The 13,477-nt window shown below is 44.7% G+C and overlaps 1 protein-coding gene across 1 annotated transcript in view; it reads right to left on the bottom strand.

Moving 5' to 3' along the window:
• LOC143297194 (uncharacterized) overlaps nt 1-13,477 on the bottom strand; it is a 124,174-nt gene that overhangs the window by 76,431 nt on the left and 34,266 nt on the right. The window contains exon 2 of the mRNA XM_076609398.1: nt 3,649-3,806. Coding sequence (XP_076465513.1) covers nt 3,649-3,806 — 158 coding nt within the window. The remainder of the gene's footprint in view (nt 1-3,648; nt 3,807-13,477) is intronic.

The raw sequence follows: 13,477 nt of genomic DNA, 5'->3' as shown, positions 1-13,477 counted from the left end.
ACAGCTGTGTGGGTTTATTTTTTATATGGATATTTATATAGCGCGCGCGTATATTCGGTCGGAGACTAAACTCTAAGCACTTTGCAAACTCGGGGTCATTTGACAACAGGCTGCCTACCCGGGTAGAGCCGACTGACGGCTGCCACTGGGCGCTCATCATTCGTTTCCCGTGCCATTCAATCAGATTTCAGGCGCGCACACATACACACTCAGACAGACATGTAACATTTCCGTGTATAACCTGTTTGTTTGTCTTACCCGCCATGTGGGCAGCCATACTCCGTTTTAAGGGGTGTGCATGCTGGATATGTTCTTGTTTCCATAACCCACTGAACGCTGACATGGATTACAGGAGCTTTCACGTGCGTATTTTATCTTCTGTGTGCGTATACACACGAAGGGGGTTCAGACACTAGCAGGTCTGCACATTTGTTGACCTGGGGGATCGGAAAAATCTCCACTCTTTACTGCCCACAAGGCGCCGTTACAGTGATTCGAACTCTGGCCCCTCAGATTGAAAGTCCAACGCTTTAACCACTCGGCTTTTGCTTTTCACACGCCAGAAACACAAGCACCGCCACAGAATTTCAAGACCCCTTCAGGCAAACAAACTGTCCACGCGTTCCCGTTCTGTCCATGTCTCCCTTCCATCCTCTCGCGAAATGGCGCTTGTTAACAACGCAGTGTTAATCAGTTGTGATCAGTGTTAAATCTTCTCACGCTACACCACGCGGATTTCGCATGTCTGTGTGACAATCTTGTGTGGATATCTTGACTTGGGTGTATCTCTGAGACATTCTCACTTCAAACAGAAACTCAATACACACGCACGCACACACACACACACTCACAGGCCTACACACACACGCACACACAAACACACACACATGCGCGCGCACGCACAAACATGCACACACACAGACACACACACACACACGCACACAGACACACAGAAATTAAAGTATTATCCTTTGAAGAACAGATGAAACTTACATCAGCAAAATATATACTGAGAAGCACAACAGTTCAAAATTCAAATATTGCCGAGATCAGTTTAAAATCAAACCTTCGTTTCCCTAAAAGAGCACAGTCTATTCACTCCCTCGCGACTTTAGGAACTTGTACCTCAGGCATATTCAAAACCTCAGGAGTGAACCCAAATCAAACTGCCCCTCGGGTATCATACACGACAATACCTAAATGGGAGATGAACAACGCAACATTTGGCACTAATTACCTAGATTTAAAGAAAGCTGAAGGCCCTGCTCTCCTTACTTTTGTTAAATCTCACATTCAAGAAAATTATCCAAATCACGTTAAAGGATATACAGATGGTCAGTACTTGATAACAATCAGGCAGGGGCAGCATTTAGTATTCCGTCAGTAAAAGTTGAGAAGTACTATCATATCGGTAAAGATTTTTCTGCATTAGCAGCAGAACTTATGGCTATATAAATGGGATTAAATCACTTACTAGATCTTCCCATTACCATATCTCAAGTGTTATTTTGTGTCGATTCTAAATCTGTATTACAAGCATTAAAATATTTTAATTTGAAGACGAGGGTAACTCGTGACAGAAATTCGTCATACAATTCATGTTTTGACCATCCATTGTACAAACTTTTGTTGGATCCCTTCTCACGAAGGTTCTTCTCTCGAAGGGATTGTGGGAAATGAGCGGGTGGATCGTTGTGCGAATAAAGGCGCAATGAACATTTGCAATGCCATAGAAATTCGTATTCCACATTCATTACAAGAAGGTTATTCTCTACTGGAAAAACAAAAACAAAAAAACTTGCTGGAACCACGTCAATAAACTAAAACAGGAGTCTGACCCTGACAGAGAAAATACGGACAATAGCTCATGCAAAATTGATCGCATGTTTTCTTTTAAAACAAAAGGACATCACAGTAGCAGAAGGCTCACCAGTCTAATATACAGACTACGACTGGATGCCATAAAAACACACACCAAAATATACTTCTAATGTGACTTGAATTTGCGGCAATGAAATTACCCCCGTGCATATCATCCATAAATGTGAACAGTTAAAACCATAAATTATTTACCTATGTCATTTACAAAATCTGCAGTTCTGCTTCCATTAGAAATGTCTTATATGGTAATCAACATATGTTTGAAATAGTTCAGAGTTTAATTTGGAGCCCATTTGGCTCTTTGTTGTAATTCTACTGGTTGACTAGTTAGTTTATTTTATTTCGTTGGTATTTTTTTTTTTTTTTTTTCCTTTTTGTTCTCCTTTTAATGCAAATTGAGGAGAGAGGAACAGGGATAGTAGTGATGATTTAATGCATGGGTGGGATGGGGGGGATGATTGATTTTCGTCAAAAATCGTTAAGCGAAACTGCGAAAGAACGAACACACACACACACGCGCGCGCGCGCGCGCACGCACGCACGCACACGCACACGTTCACATTATACTCCTCTTCCCATCTCTAACCCACACACACCTCCACAAGGCAATGATGTGGTAAACTTTTTCACAGGCTGTTATATAATATGAAGAAAAATGCAAAGTGGGAAAGCAAGCAAGAAAGAAGGAATGGTGGCCAAGAGGTTACGCGTCCCCCTTAGGAAGCGAGAAAATCAACACAGTCACCAGAATTTTCTCCCCCTTTTGTCGACCTTTAGTGGTGGTCTGGAGGCTAGTAATTCGGATGACACGATAAACCGAGGTCCCATGTGCAGCATGCACTCATCGCATGGAAAAGAACACACCGCAATAAAAGGTTGTTCCTGGAAATTTTTTAAAGAAAAAATCCAATTCAATTCCACATGTGTGAGCGCGCGCGTGAACTGGAGCCTCGCCGAATGGCAAAGGAAACGAATGATGAGCGCCTAAGGGCAGCTCTCAGTCGGTTCTTTCCGGGTAAGCAGCCTGTCGTGCAAATGATTCCATGTTTGTAAAGCGCTTAAACTTTTGTCTGATCGAAGACCGGGGCTATATAAATGTATGATAGTCGTGCCCGACTATGACCATCACAACAGCAGAGGAGGAAACTGCTGTCTCGACTATCTGGGCTGGAATTTGATTGTAGTGGAGAGTGTCTTGCCCAAGTTATATCCCCACTCTCTCGGTCAAGAGGGTTTTAGGGCAATCAGCGTTGGATGGTTCCGACTAGCCCCCAAGGCTGCAGCACCAAGGGCCAGTGCAATCTTGCCTATTAGTTTGAGAGTCATAGTCCTTCACAAAAAAAGTCTAAGCTGAAAATGACTTCCCATTGCAATGGTGAAACCCGTTGACCATACAGCCCTCATTTTGCTGTTAGCCCAGCTGTAAGCTTTTGTCAAACTGTGATATTCGCTAAGCATAATGACAGCAACAGGTACTAGTACCAAGAGTAGTTAAAGCGTTGGACTTTCAATCAGAGGGGCCCGGGTTCGAATCACGGTAACGGCGCTGGTGGGTAACGTAATGTGCAGACCAGCTAATGCCTGAACCCCCTTCGTGTGTACACGCATGCAGAAGATCACATATGCACGTTAATGATCTTGTAACTCATGCCAGTGTTCGGTGGGTTATAGAGTCACGAATATACCCACCATGCATCAACCATGACAGAGTAATCGATGTTGGTCGTGAAACAGAAAAAAGGAAAAGAAGAAGACTAAACAACTGACCAGTCCTTTGTCAAAGCCCATCATCCGACAGAAGGCCACAGCCTCCTCCTTGAAGTGGTCATCACACAGTGTTTCCCAGCGGCTGTCCACGTACACCTGAGCTCTGCCTGTCTTGTAGTTCAGGGTACTCGTCCCGTTCTGCAGACGGACGTCCGTCACTGCAACACATACAAAAACACACTATTGTACGTGACAGGTTTAATTGACGATGTAAAATCGGCTCGCGCCTCATAAGGTTACGCTGTTAATTAAGTCACTATATTGCTGGGGTCTAATATATATTCATATATATATATATATATATATATATATATATATATATATGTGTGTGTGTGTGTGTGTGTGTGTGTGTGTGTGTGTACGTGTGTGCGCGCGCGCGCGCGTGCGTGCGTGCGTGTGTGTGTGTGCGTGTGTGTGTGTGTGTTATTCAGAAAATTAACCGAACAGAAAGTATGTTGTTCACAGTCCTTACAATAACGCAAACAGGTGCTGAATTATTTACTCGGCAGTGTGCATCATATTTGTTTGAAATGTTTGCGTGACAGGAATGTGAAGGATTTGAAATACAAGTTGGGGGCACGGGGGGAGGGGGGGTGGGGGGGGGAGAAAAAGGAACCCTTCGTTCAAGGTGTTCGCGATGTTTTCCAGCTGAAGTTTACATAAACATCAGTCGGAAGACACGCGCGACAGGAGAGAGATGAACACTGAAAGAAAGACGATTGGTCTCCTGCAGCACCCCGGTGGTCGTGTACGGGCGTGTTGAAGAATGCGCGGAGTTTAGATAACCAATACTGTAATAAGTGCGCTTTATAATACACAGCACTGACTGTGAGTTTGACTGGCTGTGGTGAATAGATCCTGCTAGGCGAAGGAAAACATAAATCAGACCCTCCCCCCCCCCTCCACCAGACTCCCCCACCGTACCCACCCCCCTCTTCTCCGGTGTCACATTCACCCCTTATTTTTATTTCATATTATTTACTGAAGTAAGTGCATATTATTTACTGAAGTAAGTGAGTGTGTGTGTGTGTGTGTGTGTGTGTGTGTGTGTGTGTGTGTGTGTGCGCGCGCGCGCGTGCGTGTGTGTGCAGCATTTGACAGGCCTCAACGCCTAACCAGCGTGTCAGCTCATTAGCCCTGACAATTTCAACGGCCCCTTTTGCGGTCGTCTTGACTATCAGCAACGTTATTTGACCTGACCAGCACGTGAGATGCACACGAAGATCACACACACCTACACCCTGCCCCCTCCCCACCGAACCTACTCCCCCCCCCCCCACCCCCCAACGAGCAGATATGGTGTTGCTTTTTAGGTTATTCCGGACGTTGTGACGCCTCCCCGTTAACGTTCCCCACATAAGTTAACCAACTTATATATATATATATATATATATATATATATATATATATATATATATATATATATATATACATACACACAAAAAGGTATTGCTGTCTAACACTATCCTCCCTTCCTCCTACCCTCTCAGGTTGTTTTTTTTTTCTTTCTTTCTTTCTTTCTTTTTCGTTTTTTCCTGCTTCTTCTTCTTCTTTTTCTTCCACTCTTACTGTTCAGGAGAAAGAGCAAGGAGACACAAGTGACTTTTTTTTCTCTTTTTCTTCATTTTTTCTAATGCCCAGTTCTGTTGTGAGAGATATACCCCCTTCCCCACCACCACTACCTGTATCTTACTTGCTCTTCCCCGAACTGTTTCTCTTGCACAGTACCCTCTCTCTCTCTCTCACACACATACTCTCTCTCTCTCTCTCTCTCTCTCTCTCACACACACACACACACACGTAGGCTCTCTCTCCCTCCATCTCCCCGTCTCTTTCCAAGACATCGTCAAAGCAAACTGAGGATCAGAGAGAAACACACACTCACTAACTCACTAACACACTCACTTCCACACACACGCACGCACGCACGCACGCGCGCACTCACACACACACACACGCACGCACTCACACACATGCACGCACACACACACACACACACACAAACACGCTCTCTCTCTTTCTCTTTCTCGCTCCCTCTCTCTACTCACTACCACACACACACACACACACACACACACACACGCACGCACGCACACACATGCTGTATTTGTAGAAGAAGGATATTTGGTTAAGGAAGGGGCGTTTCAGAGTTGCTTTATTATTCAATCTCGATTTTGCTGTGCAACTTCTCCACCCCCCACCCTCCAACCCCACACCTCCCCCACTCCCCACCCCCGTGATCTTGACACCTTTTCTTGCAGTTTGGCAGCCTTCCAAAGCAATGGAGGCAAAATGGGCGTTGTTTGGTTGGTTGTGATATGTGTCCACCCGGAACGGAGCTGTGATAATTACATAGTGCATATCCTGGAGTCCCCCCCGCCCGCTGGGGCTGTACGCACTCATCCCTTTGAGGTCACTGCAACCAACAGGCTTTCTTTCATTTCCTTTTCATTTTTTGATTTTTTGTTTTCCAACATGTTTATTTTCTTGATCACCTCTCTGTCTCTCTCTCGCTCTCACTCTCTTTCTTTCTCTCTCTACACCCTCTCTCTGTCTCTCTCTTTCCTCTCCCCATCTCTCTCTCTGATCTAAAAAGGTACCTGTTAAACACACACACACACACACACACACACATACATATATACACACATATATAGCGACACATATACAGAGACAAACACACACACACATAACACATACACACGCAACCAATTTGTAGACAGGAAGGAGGGTTTGAGGGGAGGGGTTGGGGGGCGGGCGGTTTGCTTGTCTTTTTCTACAAGGTTTTTTTATGTTCTATTTTCCTTTCATTTTGCTGTAGGATATATTTTCCTTCTTCATCAACACGAACGATATAAGTATGCTTAAGTATGCAAGGGTACATTCTCGTTTTACTGGATTACTGCTATCATATGACTTTCTTTTTATTTTTCAAAGCTGATGTTGGAATCATTTTCTTTCTTTCTTCCCCCCCCCCCCCCCCATGCCCCTCGCCCCTTTTAAAAAAAAATTTTTAATACAAAGGTACATTGTCCTGTAAGCAGATGCTTTTTAAATTATCACTTTATATTTATTTTTCAATGTTGCTGTTGGGGGTGGGGGGAGGGGGTTAGTGGGTTTTTCTTCTCCTTCGTCATTATTGGTGACGCCTGGCTGCCCTCCAAAAGCCATGTAGGTAAAAAGCGTTTTGCAAGAGGGTATTGCCGTCACCGCCCCTTCCGCCTTCCTCGTCACCCACTTACCTCCCCTCCTTTCAACTCTCTCTCTCTCTCTCTCTCTCCCCCTAGTCTTTCTTTCTCTGTTTCTGTCTCTCTCCTCATTTCTCCTTCCACCTCTCTCTCTCTCTCTTTTCCTTCTCTCTGTCTCTTTCTTTCTGTCTTCCTCTCTCACTCTTTCACCCTCTCTCCCCCCCCCCTCTCTCTCTCTCTCACACACACAAACAAATCCACACACACACACACACACAGGGGGGGGGGGGGGGGGGGGGGCAGACAGGCACAGATTCATGAAGTTGTTCGCCTTCGTGCACACCTTCCCTCCTTTAGGAAACGTGCAAATACAACACAATGTGTGTGCATGGACGACAGCAAACAGTGTTCTGACACAAGGACGTCTCTTTCATTTTAAAGTTTACATATATTTTACACCGTATCCCGGATATTATCTAATTCATTCATTTCTGGCTGCCGTCCAAGCGCAGAACAGAACACACACACACACACACACAAAGACGGGTAATACGATTGGCAAAATAACGTGAATAGCTGCACAGTGGGCTCTTCACCGCCCCCCTCTCATTTACCACTTACCATTTTACCCCCCCCCCCCCCCCCCGACCCATCCCCCCCCCCACACACACACACACACACTCACAACATACTATTTGTATTTGTATTTATATTTGTATTTCTTTTTATCACAACAGATTTCTCTGTATGAAATTCGGACTGCTCTCCCCAGGGAGAGCGCGTCGCTATAATACAGCGCCACCCATCTTTTTGTATTTTTTCCTGCGTGCAGTTTTATTTGTTTTTCCTATCGAAGTGGCTTTTTTTCTACACAATTTTGCCAGGAACAACCCTTTTGTTGCCATGGATTCTTTTACGTGCGCTAAGTGCATGCTGCACTACTACCCCACCAGTCCCCAACTTCTAAATATTTGTACGCATCAGATCCCATGAGGGCTATCAGTAACGTTCCCCAGTCACCTGGATATTTAATTTACATGGATGGGTCTGTCCTAGACGACCAAAATGAAAGTTCGGGTTTGTGACCCCATCTTTTAATTAATTCAAAGATTTTTCTTCTTCTTTTTTTAAATTTTTATTTATTTATTTATTTTTCTTTCTTTTTTTACATAAGATTTTCTTTTTGTGGCAGGCTATTCTGTCAAACACCCTATGAATCTCATCTCTGAACGCTGCTGAACAGCTTATGAATCTAATGTTTGTTGTCCATTGTTTAACACTGTAAATATTTGTTGCACACAACTAAACACCCGCATAAATCTCTGTTGTGCACTTCTAAGCAAGACAATAAATCCCTGTTGTAGACTTCCAAACGTGACTATAAAACTCTGCTGTAGACTTCCAAACACGACTATAAAACTCTGTTGTAGACTTCCAAACACGACTATAAAACTCTGTTGTAGACTTCCAAACACGACTATAAAACTCTGAAGTAGACTTCCAAACATGACTATAAAACTCTGCTGTAGACTTCCAAACATGACTATAAAACTCTGTTGTAGACTTCCAAACACGACTATAAAACTCTGAAGTAGACTTCCAAACATGACTATAAAACTCTGCTGTAGACTTCCAAACATGACTACAAACTCTGCTGTAGACTTCCAAACACAACTATAAAACTCTGTTGTAGACTTCCAAACATGACTATAAAACTGTGTAGCAGACTTCCAAACATGACTATAAAAATCTGTTGTAGACTTCCAAACACGACTATAAAACTCTGAAGTAGACTTCCAAACACGACTATAAAACTGTGTAGCAGACTCTCAAACATGACAATAAAACTCTGCTGTAGACTTCCAAACACGACTATAAAACTCTGTTATAGACTTCCAACCACGACTAAAACTCTGCTGTAGACTTCCAAACATGACTATAAAACTCTGCTGTAGACTTCCAAACATGACTACAAATTCTGTTGTAGACTTCCAAACATGACTACAGATTCTGTTGTAGACTTCCAAACATGACTACAAATTCTGTTGCGGACTTCCAAACATGACTACAGATTCTGTTGTAGACTTCCAAACATGACTACAAATTCTGTTGTGGACTTCCAAACATGACTACAGATTCTGTTGTGGACTTCCAAACATGACTACAAAACTGTGTAGCAGACTTCCAGATATGACAATAAAAATCGGTGGTGCTCCACTGTCACCACCACACACCTGTTGCATGCTTGTTAAACACCCGATAAATCTTTGCCTCACACTGTTTGACAAACCCGCACGGAGCAGCAACTGTGGGAAAGTCGAGTAACCAACATGTGAATATAGACACCATGGTTAGTGTTCACTTCACAGACAGTGGATAGGCGGTTAGTAAAGCGTGAATAATGGTTAAAGAGACGTTTATCCTTAAGCTTCGACGCGGAGGGGAAAAATAGCGACCTTATGGTTTTCTGTGGCGAAACATGAACGGGTTAATATATATGAGTGTCTTCAAAGACCTGTTTACACACACACACACACACACACACACACACACTGTTTGGAGTCACCGTTTAAGGCAAACACACACACACACACACACACCAGATCAGAAACCAATCATTATCAAATTAACGTGGAGGGGCAGAAATGGTGCAGGAATATACTTATCTCTCTCTCTCTTCATTTTTTTTTCTTTCTGTCTTCTTCCACCCCTACCCCGCTGCCTTTCTTAGGCATATACCGAGATGATTTACAAGATAACACCACGTCTGGTCCGGCCAATAGAACCGGGATTCAATGGCTTCACTGAAATGAACGCCGAAAATGGAATGACTGCCTGGCTCTCTGAAATGAAAACGTTCCTTTGGAAAGCACACTACCTCCCCCCGACCTAGTGATCTCTTGAACTGCCACACACACACACACACACACACACACACACACCCACACGCCATGACTGTTTTGGAGGATCCATTTTCAAACAGTTCGTGAAGAGAGATACAGTGCATGTGTGTACATACGCTCCGGCCTAACTTATCTTTAGCCGTTGTGCGTGCATGGTTGATTTCATCCATACACGCACAACCATACGTGTGTTTCAAGAAAAATAGATTCCGCGCGCGCGCGCGCGTGTGTGTGTATGTTTGTGTGTGTGTTTGTGTGCGCGCGCGCACGCCCGTGTGTGTGTCAGTGTGTGGGCGCATGCGTTGTGTGCGTGTCCATGACTGTGTGGGCTTGCGCGTTTGTGCGTGTTTTGTATTAAATCAACAGTTCCTAATATGAAGAAATTAACAATGAAAACTACAAAAATGCGCGCTGTTTTTGTTGTTTTTATGTACAACGCAACTTAACTACGGGCTGTTTTTGTTGTTGTTTTTAACCAATGACTAGCACTCAGCTGAGCTGAATTAAAGGTGACAACACACACGGGGATGATGAATGACGGTGGGCACCTCATCACTTCACTTCCTTCTTTCAACATCGTGATTTAATCACACTGAAATATTTAGCACGTGACTCGGGGCGGCAAGGGTTGGTTGGAGAGAGAGGTGTGTGTGTGTGTGTGTGCGTGCGTGTCTATGTATACCTGTGTATATGTGTGTATGTATACTCACTCTCTCTCCCTCACACACACACACACAGAGGAACACATACAAAGGGATACATACACACACGCATACGCACACATATATACACACAGGTATTCATACACACGCATGCATGCAGGCACACACACACACACACATGCGCGCGCGCGCGCACACACACACACACACACACACGTTACTTCACTTCACACAGCGCTTCATTAGGGGATGGGGGCACATTGAAGAATGATTGATTGTGATCAGTTTTTACAACTTGGGGGAGTGGGGGCGGGGGGTGGTGTGTGTGTGTGTGTGTGTGTGTGCGTGTGTGTGTGTGTGCGCGCGCGCGCAAGTGTCTACGTGCATGCGTGTGTATGTATACCTGTGTGTATAATATGTATATGTGTGCGCATGCCTGTGTGTGTGTGTGTGTGTGTGTGCGCGCGCTCGCGCATGTGTGTGTATGTGTTCCAGTGTGTGTGTATGTGTGTGTGTGCGCGCTCGCTCGCGTGTATATATATGTGTGTGAGTGCGCGCGCGCGCGCGCGCGCGCGTATGTGTGTTCTTTCTTTCACTACTACAGACGTTCTTGTCTGACAACAACCACAGTCTTTCAGCACTCAATGCCACGAGCATTCCTTGCCCTCTTCAACAGCCAATCAGATTGCGCCACGTCAAGGTTTGTCCTCAGTTCCCGTGATCCTCTCTGCTGGAGAGGCGCCATTCTCCCTAATGCCAGACGTGTACACACCTGGGGAATTAGGGTCGTCTGCTGGCATGCACCCGTGCCCCAGTAGTAAAGTTACGTCGTCTGCATCTGATCCGTTCTGATGGGTTGTTTCCCACTGGTTTCCATTATTTGCATTATTTGCATTATTATTATTATCGTTATTTTCACAAAGCAAAAGTTGTGCAACGAATATGGATCACTTTGCTTTGGCACCTTCTTAAAACTGAAAAAGAAACTTTGATCGCTGCGTACGTCGGATCTAGGTTGTTTTTAAATTAACCAAGTTGACTTACAAGACCTTGTGTGTGTGTGTGTGTGTGTGTGTGTGTGTGTGTGTGTGTGTGTGTGTGTGCGTGCGTGCGTGTGTGTATGTGCGTTCGTGTATGAGTGCATGTGTCTGTGTGAACGCGTGCATGCGTGTGTTTATGTGTGTGTGCGCGCGCGCGCGTCAGTGTATTCGACTTCTGCAGCTTCTTCAGTCTGGACTTAATTCACCCAGATAGGAAATTCACCTTTCGCAGCACCTCTCCAAACCTACCTGTACAAGTCATATACATACATCACAATCCTGAAACAAACTTGTTTTTCTTATTTAACGACCTGTTGGAAGTATCGTTACTGCCTCTTCGTGCTCTTCAATGCAGATCGTTAAACCTTGCAGTATCACAATGACACAAACAAAAATACACTCAGAAAGAGACAGTGACTGTGACAGACAGACAGAGAGAGGGACAGATATAGTTCAGTCTCATTCATTCATCAATATGTTCATAGTCGCACAATCGACCCACGTCAATACGATGTCACACCCCTTCCGTCCCCCCTCGCCCCCCCCCCGCCCCCCCTCTCTCTCTCTCTCTCTCTGTCCATCCCTTTCTCTGTCTCTCCTCCACCCCGCCTCTAACGTTATCCTCTTCATCCCTCTCTCTGTCTCTCCCACATCTAAACCCCCCCCCTTCCCTCCTCTCTCTCTATTTCTCATTCCCTCCAGTCCCTCTCTTTCCATCCCTTTCCCTCTCTCCCTCCATCCTTCTGTCTGTCTGTCTCCCTCTCTCTCTCACTCTCTCCATCTTACGTTGCATTCCGCATCCAATTTGTCATCGTTGACAGTTATCGCCCTTTCAGGCACCGTGTGGTCGCCTCTTGACTACAGGGGGCCGCGAATGATCAGCGGTAAGGGATGATCAGTGTGTGTGTGTGTGTGTGTGTGTGTGTGTGTGTGTACGCGCGCGCGCGCGCGCCTGCGTGCGTATGCGCGCACATGCAGGTGTGTAAGTGTAGGCTATATGTGAAAAAGTGAGGGAGAGAAGACATAGAGGGAGAAAGAGGGGCGGTGAGAGAGAATCATTGGATCCGAAATGCTTGCGGATAGTTAAGTGAAAATAATAATATCTCAAGACAGGATCCAGTTATATTCGTGTCAGGATTTTTTCTCTCTCTGTCCTCGTCAATCGACCACGACAGGCGGTCTGGGTGCTTGTCTTTCAACTGAGATGAACCTATGACCTGTGAGGAACAAACCCTTTGCACACATACACGTTCCATAAATCATATCTGCCTTACACTTCCTTCCTTTGTTTAACCTCAGTTTACCCATGCCCCAGCTAACGTTATCTGACGCAACTTTGTGCCAACTCAAAGAAGTTAAAGTAATGAAGTTAAGAAGGTGGAGCGGTGGCCCAGTGGTAACGCGCCTGACTATGTTTCAAATCCCATGCGGATCGGGTGCTAGTCTCTGGGATCAGGCGATAAACCGAGAATCCGTGTGTAACATTCACTTGGCCATACGTGAAAGAACCCCCGGCAACAGAAAGGCTGTCAATGGCAAAAGTGTACAGAAAAACAACAACAACACTTTGATGGAGAAACAAATTCACGTGCAGACAGAAACAAAAATGCGGTAATGCACTGTGGAAATGTGCTTTCCCCAGGAACAACAATCTGAACTGCACACATAGAACTTTGATCTGTTGTCACAAAAAGGAACACAATGCAATAAAATTATAATAGAATAGAATGCAATACAATACAATATAATCGAATACAGTACAATACAATACAATACAGTACAATACCATACAATACAACGCTATCTCAGGAAGCCCTGCCAATAATATATACAACGCCACCTCAGGAAGCCCTGCCAATAATCTAAGGTCACAAACCTTTGTCTTTCAAAAGGCAGACAACTCGAAGCCAGTCTGCGAGGAGTTGGGAACGTTTGTCTCTTTTCAAAGGGTTTGTTAGTGCATTTGGTTAGGTTGGTAATTAATTTTTGTCAAGCATTCCATTAGCTATGTTGTTTTGTTGTTGTTGTTGCTATGT

Source organism: Babylonia areolata, chromosome 22 (genome assembly GCF_041734735.1).
Source record: "Babylonia areolata isolate BAREFJ2019XMU chromosome 22, ASM4173473v1, whole genome shotgun sequence".
In the NCBI taxonomy this organism is placed as follows: domain Eukaryota; kingdom Metazoa; phylum Mollusca; class Gastropoda; order Neogastropoda; family Buccinidae; genus Babylonia; species Babylonia areolata.
Note: the sequence above shows the minus strand (reverse complement) of the source record. Positions and strands in the feature narration are given on the sequence as shown.